The sequence below is a fragment of the Uloborus diversus genome, chromosome 1, assembly GCF_026930045.1.
Source record: "Uloborus diversus isolate 005 chromosome 1, Udiv.v.3.1, whole genome shotgun sequence".
Classification (NCBI taxonomy): domain Eukaryota; kingdom Metazoa; phylum Arthropoda; class Arachnida; order Araneae; family Uloboridae; genus Uloborus; species Uloborus diversus.
In genome coordinates, this window is record NC_072731.1 from 157,912,739 (window position 1) to 157,936,370 (window position 23,632).

The following is a 23,632-nucleotide window of genomic DNA, read 5'->3' on the forward strand; positions in this document are numbered from 1 at the left end:
TCGTCTTGTTAAGAAACTCATAATTCCCCCAAATGAATCATGCTATGCTTTGGTTTCAATGTCTGAAAATGTGACTGCTGAAAACTTTTTGTTTGACCCGTCTTTAAAATCTGTTGATCTTGAATGTGATCCTACTATTTACTCTTCAAATGACAATAATATTAATGAATATCTAAATTTGTTACAAATTGATCAAAATGCTACTTTTCCAATTTCAAATTCTTCAAACAAATTGAACTCTGGTAATGTAAATAAATCATCAAACCAAATCTATGTGTATATCAAAAATTTGTCCAAAACAAAAAAAGTTCACCTAAATAAAGGACAGGTTATTGGAAACATAATTTCAGACATTGAATTTGGAGCAGGGAATGACAAGAATGTTCAAAGGGAATATTTGAATTTAATTACAGCTAGTGAGGAGGTTTTACAGAAACGCAAAGAGGAGTTAAAAGAAACTGATTTTGACTTAACCCATTTAGATAGTAAACAACAAGAACACCTAAGGGACATTTTAATGTCACATTCGGCTGCATTTTCTAAGAATTTATATACACTGGGATGTACTGATAAGGTAGTACCAAAATTAGACTTTATTCACAAGAACCCCATTAAGACGTTACCTTTCCCAATTCCGCAGGCTCTACAAAAGGAAGCTTTAGAGCAAATTGAACAGTTACAGGCCGCTGATTTGATTGCTCGAACAAATACCGAGTGGTCAGCACCTATGCTCCTTGTTCGTAAGAAGTGTACAAATAAAAATGACCCACCTAAATATAGACTAGCTATGGATTTGAGGCTAATTAACAGCATTTTAAAATCATCGTCTTACCCTCTTCCAAAAATAGCTACCATACTTAGCAATATTGCTCAATATAAATTTTTTACTGTATGTGACTTAAAGAATGCTTACTGGCAAATCAAACTCCCTGAAGAATACCAAGATATTTTGGCATTTACTACGCCTTTTGGTACATTTAAAAATAAAAGATTAGTTTTCGGACTCAAAAATTCAAGTTCAATTTTTCAATCTCTGATGGACTCTATTTTAGAGGAATTAAATCTCCCAGCTTTGTTTTCATATCAAGATGATGTATTGATTTGTGCCCAGAGTTTCCAAGAGTCTGTAGACAAAATTACTGCAGTTTTGAACATTTTCCAGAAATATAACATAACCCTATCTCCTGAAAAATGTATTTTTCATAAAACGAGTATAGATTATCTAGGATTTAGCATAACACAGGGCATCGTGTCACCTGTTAAATCCAACATCGTAAAAGTAACTTCATTTCCTATTCCCAAAACTTCAAAACAAGTCAAGAAATTTGTAGGATTATGTGGTTACTACAGACATTTGATTCCCTCATATGCGGAACTTACTAAACCACTTACTGAACTAACATCACATAAAAATAAGTTTAAGTGGACTTCTGAACACACTAGAGCATTTAATTTGTTGCAAAGAAATTTTTTCGCTGCACCTTTTGTAAAACTTCCTGACTGGAATAAAGAATTCGTACTAAATACTGATGCTAGTGGCATAGCGATTGCTGCGGTACTAATGCAGGAACATGACGGGAAATTACACCCGGTAGCATATTTTAGCAAAGCACTCTCCAAACATGAGAAAAGGTATCCTGCAATTAAACTTGAGTTAATGGCAATTGTAAAAGGGGTACAAGCATTTAAATACCATCTTTATTCACGTCATTTTTGTATATTGACTGATAGTCTACCACTGCAGCATTATAAAAAGATTTCATCGCCTGCTGATTTGACTACTAGATGGCTATTACAATTAAGTGAATATACATTTACCATGAAATTTATAAAAGGGGAATTAAATGTGCTTTCGGATTTTATCTCTAGAATTTCTGAACAGTTACCAAATGAAAGTCTAAAAGAAAATCAAGATCTTTTAAATTCTAGTGCAATTTTACCCATAATAAATATAGAGGATGAGGACGAAACCGAGGGTAGTCTAGATAATTGGCAGGAAAATTTTAGAAGTATGACTAGTAGCTCTAGGGAAACTCAAAATTGTAGTAATAACAATCAGGAAAATAATGACACCTATGAGTTTGTAAATCAGCTAAATGTTTCTAATCAGAACCCACATGACCCTAAGTTAGAAATTTCTGATGAGTCATTTAGACAAGAACAGCAAAAAGATTCTGAATTAGCTGTAATTTTAAAAAAAATGTCGTCAAAACGTAGAACTAAAAAAGTGGACCAATATTTTATCCACCCTTCAAGTAAGGTACTGATGTATGCTTTCAACGACAAGAAAAATAATGAAGTAGTACATAAAATTGTTGTTCCTAAGTCACTGAGACCTAAGGTTATGGCAATTGCTCACTTGGCTCATCAGGGGTTAGCAAAAACTTATGAGTTCATTAAACAAAAATATTTTTGGGTAGGAATGTATGCTGAAACATTGAATTGGGTTTATTCTTGTGATAAATGCATTAAATTGAAGCCTTATGCTATGCAAAAAGCTCCTTTAGGCAAAAATTTTATTCCTCATGAACCAGGTCATCAAATTTCTTGTGATATTTTAGGCCCCCTAGGGAATGGACAATACGTACTTACTGTGCTAGACAATTTCAGTAGACACATGCAATTATACCAAATGTCGAACATTTCTGCGGAATCTGTTGCAAAGCATTTGTTTACATATATAAGTATTTTTGGGAGACCCGCTGTAAATTTAACAGATTTAGGCTCACAATTTACAGCTGAGATGTGTGAGACCGTGTCAAAAACATTGGGTATTAAACTAAGACACACTTCTTCAGGTAGACCACAAGCCAACGGAAAAAGTGAAAGGATAAATACCGGAATAAAGGCCACTATTTTAGCAATGCAAGAAGAAGGGTATAATTTTTCACATGCGCTAAAAATTCACCAGAATTTGTATAATGGTTCTGTACACAGCTCAACGGGTTTTACTCCTAATTCTCTTCACTTTGGTAGGGAATTGGCTTTGATTTTTGACACATATAACCCTGATATAAAATGTGTTCAATTGGACAAAACTCAATATTTGGCACATGTCCTTGAAACCTTACAGAAACAGTATACCAAAGCCTTTTCAAATTTAGAGAGAAAACAATATGAGCAAAATGTGAAGCAACATGAAAATGCTAAGCTCAGGGATATTAAGGAAGGGCAAATAGTGTACTTAAGATCTAAGGACAAATTTAAACCAAAATTTACTGGGCCATATCAGGTTATTAAAAGATGTAACGCAGTGAATTATTTAATTAGGTTTGCCAACAACTCTTTTGCAAATACATTTAAAGTTCATGTTGATAGATTAAGACCTGCAATCCATAGGAAACAACATTATCAGGGAAATAGCTCTAATGTCGAGGAACAAACTCAAGTGTATAAAACAAGGTATTACTTAAGAAGTTGTCAATAATTTTTTTCACTTTTCTTGAGTCAGGGTGCACACTGATCAGGTTAAGGTTTTCTCTTCAATTCAAACTTTATTTGTTTACGTTTGTTATTTTGATGCTGGCATCATATTTGTTTTGTTTACAGATCTTGTTTGTTTTGAATTTTGGTTGTGTTTTTTTTTATTTTAAATTTTTTCATTGATGATGGCAGCTTAAATTTTCATTATGAAGGTAATTTCTTGGTTTTTATTTGGTTTAATATTTGTTTCATACGCTTTAGTTTACCTCTTTTGCAAAATTTTTAAGGGGAGGATATTGTGATGTTTTCCAAAGGATTGAAGTGATTTGTATTCACACATAATCAGTTTGAACTTACATATACACATGGCTGTGTTGGAGTGATCTGAAAACTGGTGTCTTCGAATATTTTGTACATAGTTTTTTTCAATATTTTAATTTGCATTGTTTGTATAATTTTTAATGTGTCTTTACAAAATTTGATTGAAGTACAGTGTGTATAAAAAAAAAAAAATTGGTAATTTACAATCAGATGACAGTTTAATTATGAGCAATTGTGACAATCATCTTTCAACATCAAAGCCAAATGAACTTTTCAAAAAAAATTTTGTTTTCTTCAAAAAAAAAAATTTTAGTGACTGAAACTAAGAACTTTTTTGGTGGACTGTCAAGATAGTGTTTGCCACTGATGCAAATTTTGCAATTAAAATGAATACAAAGGAATATACATTCATAACAATTGTGAAGCATAGTCGAATATACTTTGATTAAATGTTAGTTAAACTTATACACTATTTTACGTACTATTTTCACCATTTGAAAATGTTTGGTTGTGAAGATCTCAGAAAAAAAAAAAAAAAAAAAAAAATTTCTCATGTTTTTTTTTTAAATTGAAACTAATGTTTTTTCTGTGGAAGTATCAAAAAAAAAAAAAATAAAATAAAAAAAAAATCAGGATTAAGATTAAGTACAATGAGTTGAACCTTCTTGAGTGAAGTACTCGAGTTATCACTTGAGGGTATATGCTTGTGGAAAAATAATAATAATTTGTCATCAACAAATTATTTTTTGACATACTGTTCTGATGCATATAAGTATGTATGAATTTCTAGATACTTCCTTTTTGTATATCATGTATATTTTTATAATTGTTTAATCAAGCTTTTTCAAAGGTACCGTCTGAGGTACTGGTTTATGTAAGCACCCATGTAAGTGACTGGTTGATGCGAGATGTTGGTTAGTGATAGGGTTTCATATACAAAAAAAAATTTTTTTGGGGTTTTCGTTTTTTTTGTTTGTTTGGCTTTAAATTTTTCTTAACTGTGTCAGGGGGGAGAATATGTCGTGAAGCTCGACATATAGTTTACAAATCTCCTCTCTTTCTCCACTATCCTTGATCTCTATGTAAGCAACGCTGACCTCCATTCCTCTCGGACAGAAGAAGAAGCACTTCGGTCGAAATGTTTTAAAAATGTGTATGGCAACACAGAGTTGAGCTCGGCTGTGGCGCACGTGGGAAAAAGTCAGTTGAGCCACATCCGTTGCCTGTATTGTCGTGTCTCCTTTTTTTCTCTTCAACAACTTTCATCACCCGTCTTTTTGTGTTATAAAAATGGAATCTCCATGAAATAAGTTCTACATCAGATGACCGGCGGACATGTAAGAATCGCCTGAACGCTCCACTACGGTCCTGAATAGTGAAAGATAAAAATGACCAGAGAGTGTGGAATTATGCATGGACTCTTCAACTGCGTTTTGTGAATGAGAAAGAGGTCCTCTAGGAATGGATAGGACAGGGATGCCCGCTGCTCACCGGGATCAGAACTGTGATATAAGACCTGAACCATGCCCAAAGTGATGATATGAAGCATTCCATTGAGTGATCGACCAATTTTCCTGGAGTCCGGATATATGTGGAGTTAATGGAAGGAGATCGCCGGCATCCGCACCAGCCAGTCATGTCCCCAAAGTAACAGTAAATGAATCGTCTTTTTATCTACATTTTGTGTCCTCATTTCTCCAGGTATCCTCTTTTTTTTATATCTCCAATCCCAGATGATAAGTCACCATGGATACATTACCTTTTTCTATGCACGTGCACAAACTGGGGAGGATCGTGATACGAATGGGTTATACATACATATTTCACACAACGCAAAAAATCTAAGTCCTTTAACAATTTCATTTAAAAATTCTACTATAACTTCCCCACAAGCTGAAAGAGATAACTGAGGAAATGTTGTTCGCCAGAACTTTGATTACTGATACAAAGGGATCGTCGATTTTTAAAGTGGTGAAGGATTATTGAAGAAAAAGAAATTCCATTGACAAATGTAAGTGTTTGCGCAGCAGATACAGACCGGGATCTGAAGGGGGTTGAGCATGCATGGAAAGGCTGACGCAATATTATTTCTGATTATTGTTACAGACACGATGGTGATTATGAAACCACATGTCGTCGCCCCCCTGGGTGGTCGACAACCCCGGGAGAGGGGGGAAAGCAGTGGGGGGAGTCGTTTGCTAAAACACTCATAACTCGCGAACTATTTGAGATAAAACACTGAAAAAAGTGGCAATCGACGCAACAAAACAAGGGCTTCATAAAAGCTAAATATGATTATGGACCTATCTTTGTTGGTTTCTGAGTAAAATTCCATTTTTCGCAAACAAGCAAAATTTTTGAATAAAATGCGCAAAACAAACTTTTTTGACCAAAATAAATTCCAAATCAAAATTGTTTGATTATTTTTTCGAATGAAGTCCAAAATATCATTATTCAGTTTGTTAAAATCATTTAAGTACTTTTAACGCGTTGAAAAACAAAATGACAGTAGCAAGCTCGAACACGATTTGCATTATAGTTCAGGATCTGAAGGGGTATTTTGAGCATGCATGGAAGACCTGATGCAAAATTATTTCTGATTAATGTCACAGGCACTATAGTGATTATGAAACCACATGTCTTCGCCCCCCTGGATGGTCGACAACCCCGGGGGAGGGGAAAAGGCAGTGGGGGGAGCCGTTTGCTAAAACATTCATAACTCGCGAACTATTTGAAACAAAACACTGAAAAAAGTGGCAATCGACGCAACAAAACAAGGGCTTCATAAAAGCTAAATATGACTATGATCATATCTTCGTTACTTTCTGAGTAAAATTCTATTTTTCGCAAAGAAGCAAAAAATTTGAAAAAAATACGCATTTTTTTTTTTAAATTATCAAAATTATTTAACTGTTTAAGGAACCAATAAAATCTGAAATATCATTATCCAGTTTGTTTAAAATTACTTAAATATTATCAAAGCGTTGAAAAGTGAAATAAAAGCAAGCTCAAAAAGCATTTGAGGTAATTCACAAAAGAAAAAAAAAACAAGTTTGCGGAATGTACCTTGAAGACTCGACATAAACCAAAGTAAATTTTGTGGCTCTCCTGTTTTGGCGGTTTTATTTCGTAATATTATCAAAACAATATCCCAGTTAAGTAATTACTTAATTACTTAACCTTTAACGCATTATAGCTGCTTAGTATGGGTCACATTGGGACTTTTTAAAAAATTAAAACATGCAAGTTTGCAAGTACGAAGTAATTACGGAAAGGATAAATGATCAGGATAACCCTTTTGCTGATTTTACACCTGAGTTATGAAACATAGTGAGCGAGGCTATTGCCACATAAGCAGCATCAAAATTTCAGTGGAACGTTAAAGAAAATGTGAATAGTCACTTATCCAGAGAAGTCCTGCAATGGCAATGTTTTCCATAGCGACTGCAAAACAGCAAAAGAAAACCAAAAAAACATTTAACCTGGGAAACGTTAGCTCAAAAGTGGTGTTAGTACATCTAAAAATCATTCCCATACAATAAGCCCAATGCTAGGTTAGGTTCATTAGAATGGTTCACTGAAGCAAAGCGCGAGGTCCGATTTCGTGAATGTAATTCAAAATGATACTTCTTGCAACAAAACTCTGGAAGAAGCACCCTATTTTAAGAACAAAGTTCAAGTTATCGATGGAATGAATGACTCTGGTCCATAATGTCCCAAACACTACTTTCAAATGGAGCAAAGATTTTGCAGGTCTCCAAATAAAAAATAATAAAATTTTCTCTCCAATTGTCAAACTACACGAGTGGACCTTAAACACGATCGGTACATCTCACTGTAGTTTTCATAAATTGAAAAGCAGAAGTTCCGGAAAGTACATTACAATAATTTCTTGTTATTTCCATCAGAAATAAATATAATATCAGCTCTTTACCATGCTCCTGCAATTCTTTCCAACATGTGCTAAGAAGTATTGCTCAATACTGTACTATTGAATCAATTCCCCTGTACCTTAGCAGATGTAACCAAGTTTGGGTTTCACTTGAATGAAAATAAATCAATAAAGCCCCACACCTTATGATGCAGCCAGTGTTACCAGATAGTTTAATTCCACCCTGCGCAGGCAAAAGCTGTAAATAATCTTGTAATTGTTTCATTAATAATTCATCTTGCTGTAAATACTGTGCTTTTAAGACTAAAGCAAAAACCCATAAACTACAAAATACACGGAAGAGAACGATTCAATAGAACAATTACAAGTCAACAAAAAAGAGTATGATCCAGCTTTCAGAATTTCTGATATATTAATGCTTTATGTATGCATATTGATATTCTACAATTATTTTTTAATACGCATTATTTTACTAATATTATTTAATTAGTTTTTTTAGAACTCTAGTGTATAATTTTATATTTATATTCGTTTTCATAAAAGCTCAAGCTTCTCATTTTTTATATTTATTTAGTACATATTATTTCTTGTATCATTGTTCTTTGTTGAGTAAATTATAAAAAGCAATACCCGCAAAACAATACCCGCAATATTCTTTTGTGCAAATTGAAAGCACAAATTAATAGAAATAAATTAAAATTATATTTTAATTGAAACTACTCTGGACCTGGTTCCCTAGTTCCTCTCAAATTTAAAGCAGTATATAACAAAATTAAATCCATAGTTAAATACTTTGCAATTAGAATAAGTTTGTAAACTGAAGAATGAATAGTTCGTCCTAAGGATAATAAGGCTGTTTTTTTCTCCTTAGCATACTGCCGTTTTATTCAGTGCGCTAACTTAGGCAAGTGCTTGCATTTTCTATTTCGCTTTTTGACGCTCACGTTGGTAATAATTAAGTATTTTTAAACAAACTGAATAATGAAATTTCAGGTTTTATTGATTCCCTAAGCGGTTAAATAATTTTAAAAAAGAATTTATCTTTGAAAAAAAAGCTTTTTGTATTTTATTCAAAATTTTTGCATGACTGCTAAAAAAGGAATTTTAATTAAAAACCAACAAGGATAAAACCATAAACATATTTAGGTTTTTCAAGCCCTTGTTCTGTTGCATCTTTTGCCACTTTTTTCAGTGTTTTATTTCAAATAGTTCGCGAGTTATGAGTGTTTTAGCAAACGGCTCCCCCCACTGCTTTCCCCCTCCCCCGGGGTTGTCGACCATCCGGGGGAGGGGGCGAAGACATGTGGTTTCATATTCACTATAGTGCCTGTGACATTAATCAGAAATAATTTTGCGTCAAGTCTCCCATGCATGCTCAAAATACCCCTTCAGATCCTGAACTATAATGCAAATCGTGTTCGAGCGTGCTACTGTCATTTTGTTTTTCAACGCGTTAACAGTACTTAAATAGTTTTAACAAACTGAATAATGATATTTTGGACATTTGAAAAAAAAAATCAAACACTTTTGATTAGGAATTTATTTTGGTCAAAAAAAGTTTGTTTTGCGCGATTTATTCAAAAATTTTGCTTGTTTGCGAAAAATGGAATTTTACTCAGAAACCAACAAAGATAGGTCCATAATTATATTTAGCTTTTATGAAGCACTTGGTTTGTTGCGTCGATTGCCACTTTTTTCAGTGTTTTATCTCAAATAGTTCGCGAGTTATGAATGTTTTAGAAAACGGTTCCCCCACTGTTTTCCCCCCTCCCCCGGGGTTGTCGACCACCCAGGGGGGCGACGACATGTGGTTTCATAATCACCATCGTGCCTGTAACAATAATCAGAAATAATATTGCGTCAGCCTTTCCATGCATGCTCAACCCCCTTCAGATCCTGGACTAATAGTGCCCCTGCCATGGCGGGTCGTCATATTGGGTTTCTTGCACACCTTAAAAAAGAAGTGCCAGAAGTGATTACGATCCATTGTGTCATTCATCGTCAACACTTGGCTGCAAAAAAATTGAGTGGTGTTTTACATGAAACCTTACAATTAGTCATTACTGGTATTAACAAGATCAAAGCTAATTCTCTCAATAATCGCCTGTTTCGAGAGCTTTGCCATGAAAATGATGAAAAATTCGAACACTTGCTTTTACATACGTCTGTTGGAGATTGCTTTTCAAAGGAAACTGTTTGCGCCGTTTCTTTGAATTATTCGACTCTGTAGCTGAGTTTCTCGACTTGCATGATCCTGCTTTAAGTGAGAATTTGAAATAGCGCAAATTGGAACTTGCGTATCTCACAGATATTTTTGAAAAAAAATAACGAAGTCAACATTAAGCTTCAAGGAAACAAGATGAACCTCATCAAGGCCAAAAGCATAATTTCAGCATTCATTGCCAAATTCGAAATCCACAAGGCAAATAGTGGCCCGTAAAGAATTTACCCTGTTTCCGACTCTAAAAAAAAGTTTAATCGTGGATGATGAACTTCCTGAAGAAAAATTTTTATTTTGATTGATCACCTTGATCAGTTAAAAAAGAACATGGAATCAGGTTTGCAGATTTGATCAACATACAAATTCCTGACTGGATTTTAGACCCATTTAATTTTGAAGATGTGGATGAACTGGAAAACTCTTTGCAGACAAAGTTTATGGATTTGAAATTTGATTGTGAATCAAAAATTACTTTCAAGCAATACGGTTACGAACTTGCCTGGGTGAAGCTTATGGGTACTTACCCACAACTTTGGAAAAAGGTTGAACTGCTCCTCATCTCATTCCCCTAAACATATTTAATTGAAAGAGGATTTAGTTCTGTAGTGCAGCTTCTCACGAAGCAAAGAAATAGATTGGACATCTGCCTCAAAGGAGTCCTCAGATTAAATCTCACGAATATAAAGCCAGACATCAAAGCTTTAACGGAGTTCCATCAAGCACAAGGCAACCATTAAAAAAGTTTAAAAAAAAACAAATCTTAACAGTTAAAATTTTCAATTTTTTCGGATTTCATTTTTAAAAAAAAAGCATGTTACTGAAAAATGTAGTATTCTTATTTTTTGCTAAGCAAAGTAAATAACGTTGGTTAATTAAAGCACTTCAAATTACGTTTTATCTTTTTTCTTTTCTTTTTTTTGCGGGGGGGGGGGGTAGGAGGGGGGAGAGGGAAAGGGGTTGAGAATAAAAAAAATCAGTTTTAAAGCTAATTATTGCTTTATCATGCAGTTTTTGAAGCCTTAAACTAAAATTAGGCGTTCAGTAACATTAATCTTCACTGAAATCAGCGCCATCTAATTTCTGTTTTTAAGGGAAGAACGTGGGGGGCGATAGGTGTAATTTAACTTCCTTAAAAGGCGATGGGCCAAAAAAGGTTGGGAACCACTGGTGTAGACTTTTATAGTAGTATACTTTTTTAGGGTAGAAGGATTTAAGATTCTTCCTAGAGATCAAAGATTTCTCGACAGGATGTTTTCATTCACTCTAGCAGTTTTAAATCTGATCCATGTGTCAGAGAGTTTTTGCCTTAGAGGTGAACAAAACTCTACTGCAGTGACTGTAGCCTTCAAGTGGGGGTTGAAATGAAAAAGACGTGCGACATTTCGATCGAAAGGATGGTGGGTAGAATTAGGCAGTTGGCATTAGGAACTTTTGACACTCCCCTCTGGTCATTTCATCTCTTCAAGAACTTTAATACACATCTCTCAGATACAATTGAGTTGTTTTCTAATTTCAATGAAATGTCGGACTTGACTTGAGAGCGTCCATACTCACTTTATCATCAGTAATTTAACCAATCTGCAACTAACTGTTGTAGAATATATTCAGAACGCAGGAGCATGATACCTTTTTGAAAGCAAAAGGTTATAATGAAGATTTCTTGTGGCTTTTTGCTGTAAAGACTACATTCTGAAAACTACAAAGGGTTGTTCACAAATGACGTTACACTTTATTTACAACCCCTTGCAGAGAGTCAAATGTAATATGGGGTCAACATCATATTCGACCTCCTTCCCCCCCCCCCCCCCTTTGTTACTAAATGTCAAACATCACCTTATCCCCTCCCCACTACGGCCACAGATCACGCTGTGTTACAAAGTATATTGTTTTTTTTTTTTTTTTTTTGAAAAAGCGATGTTATATTTCTTGTTACCTCCTCCCTTCCCCTAATCAAACTGCCACAATTTCGTGAATTCTCCTCCCCCTAAAAACTTGATATCAATAGTGGAGTCCCCAATCATAACGCTACTCCAGCCAAACCTCTGCTTCCTTTGCATTGCTTAAGTCCATTACATGTTGAAGTTTCTCATATTTCAAAAGTAGTATAACTTCAAAAAAAAAGCATTTATAGTCAATGTCTTTCTTATGCTTTCTGTAACTATCTGTTAATAAACTCTTATTAGCTTCAAATGTTTAAAACCACAGTCAAAACAAAAAAAATAAGAATTACACGGTTTTCAAAAAACTGCTTAAGGCTTTCACGACCGCGGCCGGCGTCAATATGAAAAAATAACATTTTCGAGCTTATTGGCCATGGCCAAAATGGAAAAGACCACGGCCAACAATCGTTTTCTTTTCTCTTTTCCATTTCGACCATGACCAAAAGCCCGGAAATGTTGTTTATTCGTACACGGTTTTCATTCACCTGACAAAAACTCGTCTCAACTTTTAAGATAAGCACATTGTATCTAACTAAGAAATTTCGAACTCTGTTTCAAGAGTTAAACATTCAGCATATAATGCAAGGGGAGGGGGAGATTTTTCCTTTCATTAAAACTATTTCAAAAGAGAGAATGTTTTTCCATGCAAAAAATCATAACATTATCTCTAGTAGAAAGAAAAAATGTTGAAGAAAATAAAATTGTTAAAGTCAAGTTTTTTTGTTAGATTATACTGGGGTGTATCGATCGTATTGATCTTCGTTTTTGTTCTTGTCATAAAATTTCTGTTGAATAAAAAAAAAATAAACATATACGTTACATTTATTGATGTTTTGTTTCATAAAATATGAAGAGAAAAGCGTTTTAAGCTTGGTTTGATATGACAGATGCTGAACGAGTTGGAAGCAATCATAAGTATTAAAAGCGAAAGCTCATACTTCACTTTTGCCCGCTCGGAGTAACATAACAGAAACCACGGATGAGTTGAGACCTCTTTTTTTCTGTGGTTTATGTTCAGTGAGGCATTTAGACAGCTTGGTACATTTTCCTTTCTTACTTTATCTTCAAATACTTTGAAAGGTTTTTTCTTTTTTTCCCGCAAAAATGAAATGTTAAATGTGCTTCCTATCTCGTAATAATGTATTTAGCATTCATTGGCAGAAAATAATTTAAAACAAAACCTTTTGAAAAAAGACAATTTGTATGGAGAAGCAGTAGTTTTTTGACGACAAAATTGAAAACTGCGGCTGAAAGATATGAGAAAATTGCAAAAAGAAGTAAAATCACAATACAGGACAACAATGGACATTATTACATACAACAACAAAAACGTAGTAAACCACTTTTGTCGTACGCGTTAGGGGAGAGTGTTGTACCATGGGAGACTTTTCATATTTTAATTTTTAACTTCAATTATTTTAAACCAAATTTAAAATCTAAAAGTCACATTAAAATATCCAAACTCTGCAAGATATTTTTTTTAATTCAGACAGTTTGAAAATAAAATATTGCCAGTCATTTAAAGTAAGAGTTCCAAACTGTCCTAAGGTGCAACAACCTATTGTACCTTGAGATGCATCCTGTTGAACCATAGACACTCATCAGGAAACAACTATATACTTGAAACAATTTTGCACCAAAAAAAAAATTTTTTTTTTTTCATGGTAATGAATTAAATCATAAAAAATAAATAATGAATTATTATCTAACATTAAATGAGTTGGAAAGACTACATTAGATTGGAACGCATTTCTATGTTCCTAAACGCATCTTAATTAGTAAAAACCATGCATATATTGTACCTTGGGACGTGCCCTGAGGTACAATCACCACATCGTGTAAAATAGACTAAAATGATGGTCAAAATAGATGCACTATCATTTTTTCTCTCATAACGAAAACATTTAAAGTACTTCTCTCTAAAACAAAATAAAATTCAGTTAATTAGTTTTACAAATACAAGGGCAGAAAATGAAACAAAAATGAAGAACATAATTAAATATTCTTTCTCTCCCAAAATCATCAATTTAACGTTTTTGATGCTGATTTTTACTATGGCACGATTAATTGATGAAAGTTACTATTAGAGATTACAAAAAACATTGCTGCTAAATATAGATTCTTAGAAACTAGCAGTGTCCCAAGGTACAACAATCTCCCCTACTGTTAAAATTTTTCGAATTGTTTAAAAAATAACCTTTTAAAGAGCTAAAAAAATATTGTTTTTGACTTTTTTTAGCGTTATTTTCATGAAGCACTAAGCCTTCTTTCATACTTTTTTTTTTCTTCTTTCTTTCACTTTTACGTTGAAGCAGGATTAAAAGCATATGCTTAGTTATTATGCAGTTAAAAGATATGAATTACAGTTTTGAAAAAAATAGCATAGAAACACTGAAATATTTTTTCTTTCTTCAAATTTTTTCAGAACTTTTGTTCTAAATTATTTTTTACTGGAATTGTTTGTAAAATGCATTGATTTATGTAACATTTGATCATGAAATCTTCTTTTTTTTCATCTTTTCTTTTAATCTTCTTGTATAGTTGAATTTTTTTAACCTATTTTCTTAAGACCTAACTTCAATCGTAATTCAAGTTATAATGAAATGAAAAAACTTATTACTCCCTCGTTAAGTAATTTATTGAACACATTTAGTTACGAAAATGAAGAAAATCCGCAACAGTCGAAAATCGATTATAGCTACTGAATAGAAATAAAAGCATACATTTTCTAGGACTTCCTTTTGATCAAGTAGGCTTTTGTTTGCGTCGTACGTAATAAAAGCTAAACGTAGGAGATGTTCTCAGTTTTTTTTTATAGTTACATAAGGTAAAGTGATTAGAGTTTTCGCGGGTTCAGGAAATGCGCACAAAGAGTTTGGGGGGGGGGGGGTAAGATTTGAGCAAGGGCTTGGAGACTTCATGCAGTTGTACAAGGGCAGTATTTGAGTGTGCAAATGAAAATGCATGCTGGTTTTTGGAGAATTTAAGACAAACTGTGCATTGTTTAACTAAACGAAAGTGCTTGAATTTTCGTAATTTTTCCTCAAAATTTAAGAGAATGGCAATAAAGTAAAATAATTTTGATGCAAACGGTTTTTCACGAAGTTCTTAACATTGTTAAAACACGTAGTTGTTTCTAGCAGCGGTCTTGTTTAAGTAAAAGATCGCGCAATCTCTCCTACCGAAATAGGATTGTTCGCACATCTGCTACCTAGGAGAGATGGCGCGCTGTGCTTGTTTTTTTGCATGGTAGGAGATATTATTCGACTTATATTGGTTACCTTGTATTGTAAAACGAAATGAAAAAAAAAAGTTAAACGAATTACAAAGTAACTTTATGTAATTTTGTAAATTTTCTGATGTTCTCCTTGCTTTGTTTCTTTTTTTTTTCTTAAACTACAATTTTTGCTTCCTTTCTAAAAATTGTGCATTTTTTATTAATTAATGGTTATGTTAAAATATTTACTGCACTATAAATATTTTTGCAGACAAAAACCATTCAATTATGTCACTTTAAGTGTCTTTGCTGTTGTTAACCTTTTAATTGTATAGTTATTATTAAGCACAATCTTCTATAAACATGTACGTAATCTCTCCAACCCTAAAAGAACAGATGGTGCAAAATGGTCCTCTTGGTTTCGTTACAGCTGTTGCATTACATTAAAGCCTAACAGCATAAGAGAAATAAAAATGCATACCCAACAAATGATATTACAATTAGATACCCATAATAATTACCATACACAGTTTACATAATTACAATAAATAGTTTAGTAAAATATTAATAACTAGAGTGTTTTTTTACTATTCCGTTGGATTATACGCAAACTCTCCTAGCTTTATATTACGAAGTTTATTTCATGTCATTTTCGTTGAGGAAAGCTGTTTGGGTATGGAGCTTTTAATATGATTTCTTAGGGTGTTTTCTCAGCAGTTACAAGCTCTTCAGCACTTAGAGGTGTTATACTCAATAATTTAAAAACGAAGATAACTGGGAAAACTCCTTCAAAAAACTCGATGAAGGTTAAGCAAAATGCCACATTCATTACCTCTACCACTCCGTTTCTCAAAGCTACGAATGAAACTCCAGGGCTAGCATTCGAGACAATCTCTCCCAACCCCGTTGCACTTCTTCGTCATTTGATGCCACTAATGTTTTCTAATATTTATGCAAAAGTTACTTATTAATTACGTTTCACTTTTTTTTATTAAACTAAAATGTCAACAAAACTATTCAAGCTCAATTTTATTGATTTGTAAATATTGTATTAAAAACGAACCGTACCAGGCTGGCAACATTCTGAAATCATACTGCATTTAGTGTCATAAATCAAACCAAAATGTCCTAATCATTTGTTATAGATTGTTACTGAAGATATTAAAAGGAAATAAAATAAAAGGGGGAAGTTTTTGAAATAGCAGTAAGATTGAATAACAGTTGCATTTGTTTTGTACTGCTGTGGTCCAATGTTATCAAGCTTGCATTAAGACAAAGAAAAATGTATTTGCATTTTTGGAAAACTCTTTACGCCGGTACGTCATTTCATATGTGTAAGGAACTACGCTTTGGTAATGATTACTGCTTTAAGCAATTTTCTAACTACTATTAATATCAAAGGGCAGTTCAAAACGCTTGTACTGCTTCTAATTTTCTTGGAACAAATTTATGTCTAGTAAAATTGGAACAATGTACTAAAATTCCGTAAAATGTAGTAATTGTCACTCTATAGTGACATAAATATATTCTCGTTATGAAGTAAATTACGATATACGTACATACTTATTCTTTCTTCTTTTTTACCTTTAAAATTCGGCTTATCTTACAATCGGTCACTGGTCTTTCTAAAACCATTTTAGCAATTAAAAACCAGAAAAAAACGAACTAATAATATAAGAAATATTTAATGAGGTATTAAATACATTTTTTCAAACAGAATTTCTCGAAATATAATTTGTCTTAACACAAAATTTGAGCTGGAAATTCTACTCCTCAAACTTATTCTGTTCGCCTTAATAAAGATTTCAGAAGAAATACTTTTTCGATGGTTTTTCCTCTAAAGAAAAATAAAAAAACTTGGATTTTCCATAAAGTTTTGAAGTCTAAACATCTACTAAAAATTCTTCTCTTAATAAACAGCTATGATAAAAGAAAGATTAATACATCTATTGTGCTATGCCGCTTATAATGTTACTGAAATAATTATAATAAGTTAACTCATTTTTGAATATCTTATTTGGAACAAAGCATGTGGCAAAATTGCTATTTTTCAGAAATTGAGTTTAAAATTTTAAAACATGGAATTTTATGCTCCAAGAAAATCCATAAAACTTAAGAAATAGTTTGAATATTAATATTTTAGTATCGCTTAAAGGCTAAAGGATTTATAAACGTTTTCAGACACAAGAGCAATTTTCTTTATTTCAGTCGATTTTTACAATTTCAAAGTGCATAAGCATACACCTTATTTAAATATTGTGTTAATTAAGTGTAAGTTCCTAACAAAATCTCTTGAAAACTTTTGTCGTTAAGGTTATAATGACAGGGAATACCCACTTTTTCTTTCCATATTTAGAAGGGAGAATTGAAAAGTGGTATGAACTCTATTATATAACTCCATATATAATAATTTTTTTCAATGCTTTCATTAGACACGATTGAATCTATATAGTGATAGTTTTTTTTTTTTTTTTTTTTTTTTTTTTTTTTTTTTTTGTTCAGTGACATATTGTATCCAGCAATAATAAATAAAAGCAATTGGAAAATAATTTCATAATGCTTCTTTTCTTGATTCTCTCTCTCTCCGTCTCAAAAACAGTCCCTCTTAAAAAGCAATTGACAAACATATTTTCACGTTTGAAAATTTGACGCCAATCAAATGATAACATTTCTATTAATATAAGGTGGAGTTTGTTTGAAACTTCTAAAATACTTAGAACGGATATCAAGCATTTTTAGAATCTTTTTTTTTTTTTGCAAAGGGGAAAAAAATTTATGCTTCACTTATTTTTTGAACGTTACGAGTATTTATGAGCGTTTGATTAAGCTTACAGACGATTGAAAAAGGGAATTTTTTATGCTACTCATTACTGACTTTATTTAGCATGTTTTTGAATAAATATACCGTAATTTTATTACTATATGATTCAGTTAGTTTTTCTACTATGCATAGTTCACACTGCCTAGATAAGCTACTTTTTGATTATTTCTTTTTGTGCTATGGTATAACATTTAAATACTATAATTGATTGCTGTTCTTTTCGCATCATATTTCGTGCGAGTAAAAGTTCTGAAGGAATAGGCTAAATTTTATTCAAAGCTAAATTTTAGAATTATGAAGTAAAAAACCGTATTATATAGAAATTTGAAAAGAGAAAAAATAACATTTAAAAAAAAAAAAAGATTCAGCCTGAATCCTTAATTGCAAAACTTTGTTGATTCTTTCTATTCATTAATTGTTTTGTGTGTGTGTTTGTGTCTGTGTGGGAGCATGTGTGTGCTGCAACTTAGTACAACTGTACCAGCATGAGCACAACTGTGCATGAGCTACCGGAGGAAGATAAACTGCTAAAATCTCGAGTTCAGAAAATTTGTTTTTTTGGCCAAATAACCTAACTAGAGATGAAAACAGTCGGAAAAGAACCGAAAAATTTCCGAAAAAACTGAAAAAAAAAAACGTTTTTTTCCGAAGGAGTAAATTTCCACTTCGGAAAAATTGAAAAAAAATTTAATTTTTTCAACTTTTCGTGGTATTAATTTAAATTTTCAGCAAAAAGTGATTAGAAATTTCTCACGCTTAAATTCTGATGCAATCCATACCCCCCCCCCCCCCCCTGTTTTATGTTAAAATACTGTCTAACATTAATGCAAGTTGTTGTATGACAATATAATTTGCATATAGATCAAAAAATGTTTAATAATACTTTTTGCAAAAAAGCTTAAACCAATAACCTTAGTGAAGAATTTATTTTCATTTTTCATAAAACAAACAAGCATAACTTTAATCACAAAACTATGTTTCTGCTGACTGTGCGAGCCAAATGTACAGGGTGCAGCAAAAAAAAACCGAGCAAGCAATTTCCCAAGAAACTGTATTAAAAACAAATAAATTAACAAAATACATAATATAATATGAGAAGACCTTTAGCAATCAATAAATTTAATTGGTTTCAAACTAGAAGTCTTTTGCAGTAATACAGAAAAGTGACTGCTTACTGAAATTTTCATTCAAGGGCAGCAAGTCCTTTAATCAATCCTATTCCCTACAAAGCAATTGGTTTAGAAAGTCCAAACTTATGTGTAGTTTAGGGTAGACCTTTGACTCTGAAACAGGCCTTACAGTGTAATAAATGGGATTGAGGTCGAGCGAGTAGAGCGTCCACTCTAAAGATGATATCATGTCAAAAACAATGCGCCTTGCATCTCTCTCTTGCCTTTTTGGCCATATGAATCGGTGTGGAGTTAAAGGAAAATGTCCAGCCCCTACAATGCAGAAAGTTTCTTATATATTTCCGTGAAACTTTTCATGCATGTTTGTCTAGTATATTTTTATGATCTGAACCTAAATTTCAACTAAAAATGAAAGTTAATATTTAAAAATATATATATTTTTTTGTCCAAAATTTTGGAAACTTTCGATATTAACTTATTAAATTTCAAATAAATAAATAAATTATTAAAAAAAAAATAAATAAATTTAGGTTCAGGTCATAAAGCAGATAAATACACATTAAAAGTTTTACGGAAATATATAAGAAACTTTATAAAATATCATGCGCGCAAAACGAGAAAACCAAAGAAACCGGCACCTGAGAAACAGAGGCTTAAACAGCTGCTATTAACATAAATCTCTGTGGGGAAAGTTTACGCATTTTGACGATAACTTGAAAAGTTTTTGGCGTATGGTAATAAATAATGTATCAAATTGTTCAGAATTAAACTATGCATAACATATATTTTTTCCAGAAAATCGAAAATTTTGAAGTTTAAGGGTCCTTAGACCCCTTAAACAACTTAAAATAGCAAGTATTTTGCTTAAAATTGTAAGAGAACAGAAAACAATACATAAACTAGGTAATATATTGTAAATTATTTTCTAATAAAGGGAGAAACAAAAATAAACTAAGCACTCATTAAAATGAAATTACCTTTCTTCCATTCGATGATACAATTTTTGTCCGATACATTTTTTCCGCACCCTATATACTGCCGTGCTAAGCAAAAAAGGGGAATTTGCAATTGGCTCAAGCTGAGATATTGTATTTTAAAGTGTGGCTCTTCCATATATTTGATTCAGATGTCTTTTTTTTTTAAAAAGAATTTTTCAAAACAATAGTTCTTGATCAAATGACCTTAAAACATTTTATTTATTAAGTAAAATTCGAAACAGAGAACAACTTGGTTATAATAACTCAAATTTGCTCAAAAGTGCTGGTATGACTACTTTCATTACTGTGCTTAGCACAGCCGTATGAATAAACTGAAACTTCAGTTTAAGTTTTGGTTCAGCTTTAAAAAAAAAACAGTTTAGTTTTGATTTGGACTTGGACTGGATTGGAAAAAATTAAAACTCAATAGCTTTCATTTTTAGACAGTAAAGTTACATTGTATTATTTTTCTTTCAAAAAAAATCAATCATGTTTAAAAGTCGAAAATTTCAATTAATACTTCAAGTTTCAAAGGCAATCTAAAATAGAAAATGTAATTGTTACGATTAGACACACATTACCCAATATTATTTGTTGAATGACGACTTGACTTATTTCTGGTGTTTGATCATGAAAGCTGTCAGTTATAAAACAAAAAGGTTTTTTTTTTTTTTTGTTCTATTTGATCCTAGCTTTATGTGTATTTCTGTTAAGCAGATGTGTGGACAGCATATATTTCTTAATGCTTAACCCTTTATATGTTCCAAAAAACACAGAGCTATTAAGAAACCCTAATTTTATTCATAAAAAAATCAAATTTTCCATTTTTTCCAATTTTTCCCGAAAAAAACCGGTAAAAAACCGGTTTTTTTTCCACCATTTCAAAATTTCCGGAAATTTTACATCTCTAAACCTAACTAATTAGTACGTAGTGCCAGTAGCTTACATACACTTCCGTGCTTCCCCCCCCCTCCCCCAACGCAAGATTTACAAGTGTGCCTCCTCTCATAAGATTTTTTTTTTTTTTTAATTTTAATAAAGTGTTTTTTTCCCCCAGAGCGTGTGCCCTCATACGTCTTGCGCCCCCTTCCTACGCTTCGTGGGTTGCGGGGGGTTGCACCAGTGCGTAGTGCCTAACTTTTTCAAGGACTTTATAGATTAAGTAGAGAAAACCATTCTTTTCTTCTAAGCACTTGTCCTTCAACGTGAACTTTTAAATAATCGGCTCTTTTTTTCTGTAACCTTGAAAACCGCAAAAATCAGCGGCGCTATTTTCAGAAAAAAGCCTTTGAATTTTCTTAAGAACTTTTTGCTTGCCTCTTTTTCAGATGTTAGCTTTTCTGAAAGCCAGCAGCTTTCGATTTAAGTTTGCATTAAGAATGCTTAAAGACAAGATTACGAGAACAAAGTGGTCTTTGACGTTTTTCGGATAAAAAAATTTTTTTTGGCTAAAGAACGAAGCGTAAAATGAGAAAAATCGATCCACAGATATGTAACTTACTTTTTTAATTTAACCCTAGAACTATTCGTTTTACTTTTTCCTAAACTTTTCCTCGTAGAAGTGCTTTCACTTTTTCCTTTAAATGTGTGCTATTTATTGTGTTTGAATATTTTTATGTTATTGTTAGTTTATTTTTATAGTTAAAGACTCAATGTTCCTAATATTCAACACTTTATAGGTAAAAAGCATAAAAGATGCAGCATAAAAGATAGCTTACAAGTAACTCAAATTAAAAATTTTAAAATCCCCCAGACTGGGTTGCAAATGTAGAATCAAGAGGGAAAATTGAAAATCTATTTAAAAGCCTTATACTATTGAAATCAATTACAAGTATATATTTTATTTATTACCAAATTGAAACTGGGAACAGATAAAAACTTTAAATCATTGCTTTTAATTTCCTTGTTAGTCAACAATGAATTCGGTTAGGGGAGACCGGGGCAGGTTTTCGCGCTTTTTTTAAATTATTTCTTTTATTTTTTATTTATTTACCTAAATTTGAAAAACTGTACACCATTCATAGAAACCTTGGCTACAACGTGGAATTACTTACATCAATTAATTAAGCTTTGTTTTATAGAAAAATAGTTTTAAGTGTCGTTATGTCACGTGCGAAAATGTGCCCCGTGACCGTGGCAAGTTTTCGCATTCCTTATTAATAGACAAGGGCAAGTTTTCGCATGTTCTTATATCAATATAATTTGGGAAATAAACAAAATATTTTCAAGGTAGGTTATTTATTGATTTTCAGTAAATATACATTTAAAAAAACTCATCACCAACTTGACTACTTAATAATTTTAATACATGTATTACTGTTAAAAACACTAAACGTCATCGTCACTGTCACAATTAATGCATACAAAGAGCATAGGGTTTCCTTTGATGCAAGACTAGTGGTCCCATCCTTTGCAACGAGTGCACTTTACCCATATCTCTTTAGCCTTAGATTTACTGTACAATTCTAAGCAGTAAATGCAAGCACAGTCTTCTTCCTCTTCATCACTTGATTCTTCATTTTCTTCGGGCTTGTTAGGTTTTTCAATTTGTCTCTTAAATAAACGTTTTTGCATTTTTCTTATATTTCTTTTTATTCTCATTTTTCATTTGTTTTCTCTGCTTAGCTTGTTGCTGCTCTAGTCTAAGCTGCTCTTTGACCGGAGTGTCGGTCAAAATGGCCGACTTTCTTTTCTTTCTTCCTTTGCCAATTTGTTTTCTCGGACCCGCTTTTTCCAGAGGTCTCACTTCTTCTGGGGTGGTACAACCTACGTTTGGCTGTGTTAGAACTTGAGTATCAGCCTCTTCGTGCTGCCCTGCTATAGGCCTGTTCACCTCTGCCTGCACTGAGGCAGGTCTATCGGTGAAATAGGCTGGCATGTAGTCGGCATCTGTAACGATATCTGGGTTCAAGGGAAAAATCCCTGACACCCTAAAGCCAGACATTATACTGTTTGGCGTTAAAGCCAGCGGCGTTGTTGTTGCCATATTTGATGGGACATCATATATTTTCATAGGCCTTTTATTTGTGCAAACCCAAGCATCACAGACAGTATTGACGTGCTTCTTCAATAGAAGAACCAGGAGGCGCACTTGATGGGCCAGGAGTCACACTTGATGAGTCAAAAACCGCACTTGATGGGCCAGGAGTCACAATTGATGAGTCAAAAAACGCACTTGATGGACCAGGAGTCGCACTTAATAAGGCAGGAGCACAGAACTGTCTGGGAGTTTCAGAGGATAACTTTCATAGGATAACTTTCTAAAATAATTTGCCGAAGTCCTGTCGCACAATCCAAACTCTGTCGCTACACTTTTCATACTTCTTCCTTCTTTTACTTTGTTGAAAGCTTCTACCATAATCTCTATGGTGTACTTCCCTCTTTCAGACTTCTTTTTGTAGTGTCGTACCATTACAAATCTGAAAACCCAACATACAGATCAATATCAAGTCATAATAATCAAGTCATTCTGTGAACATATCAGTTTAATGCTATTTTTATAAACACTTAGGCATATTTTGTTTTAACATGTATCTCTCATGAATGATTGAGATTGTGATTTATTTTGTGTCTCTTTTTTGTTTAAAAATATAAGTTGTCAAATAAGAAGCTTACCTTTTCATGTGTATTTAACTATTTATGCTTCATTTAAGAGTAAATAATTTTTTAAACATCGATAAATAGTAGCGA

General features: G+C 32.7%; 1 protein-coding gene across 1 annotated transcript in view; it reads left to right on the plus strand.

Moving 5' to 3' along the window:
* The window catches only part of LOC129216528 (carcinoembryonic antigen-related cell adhesion molecule 8-like), a 106,474-nt gene extending 83,268 nt beyond the window's left edge, over positions 1 to 23,206 (plus strand). The window contains exon 6 of the mRNA XM_054850746.1: positions 23,016 to 23,206. Within this exon, the coding sequence (XP_054706721.1) occupies positions 23,016 to 23,206 (191 nt within the window). The remainder of the gene's footprint in view (positions 1 to 23,015) is intronic.
* Positions 23,207 to 23,632: the final 426 nt, after the last annotated feature.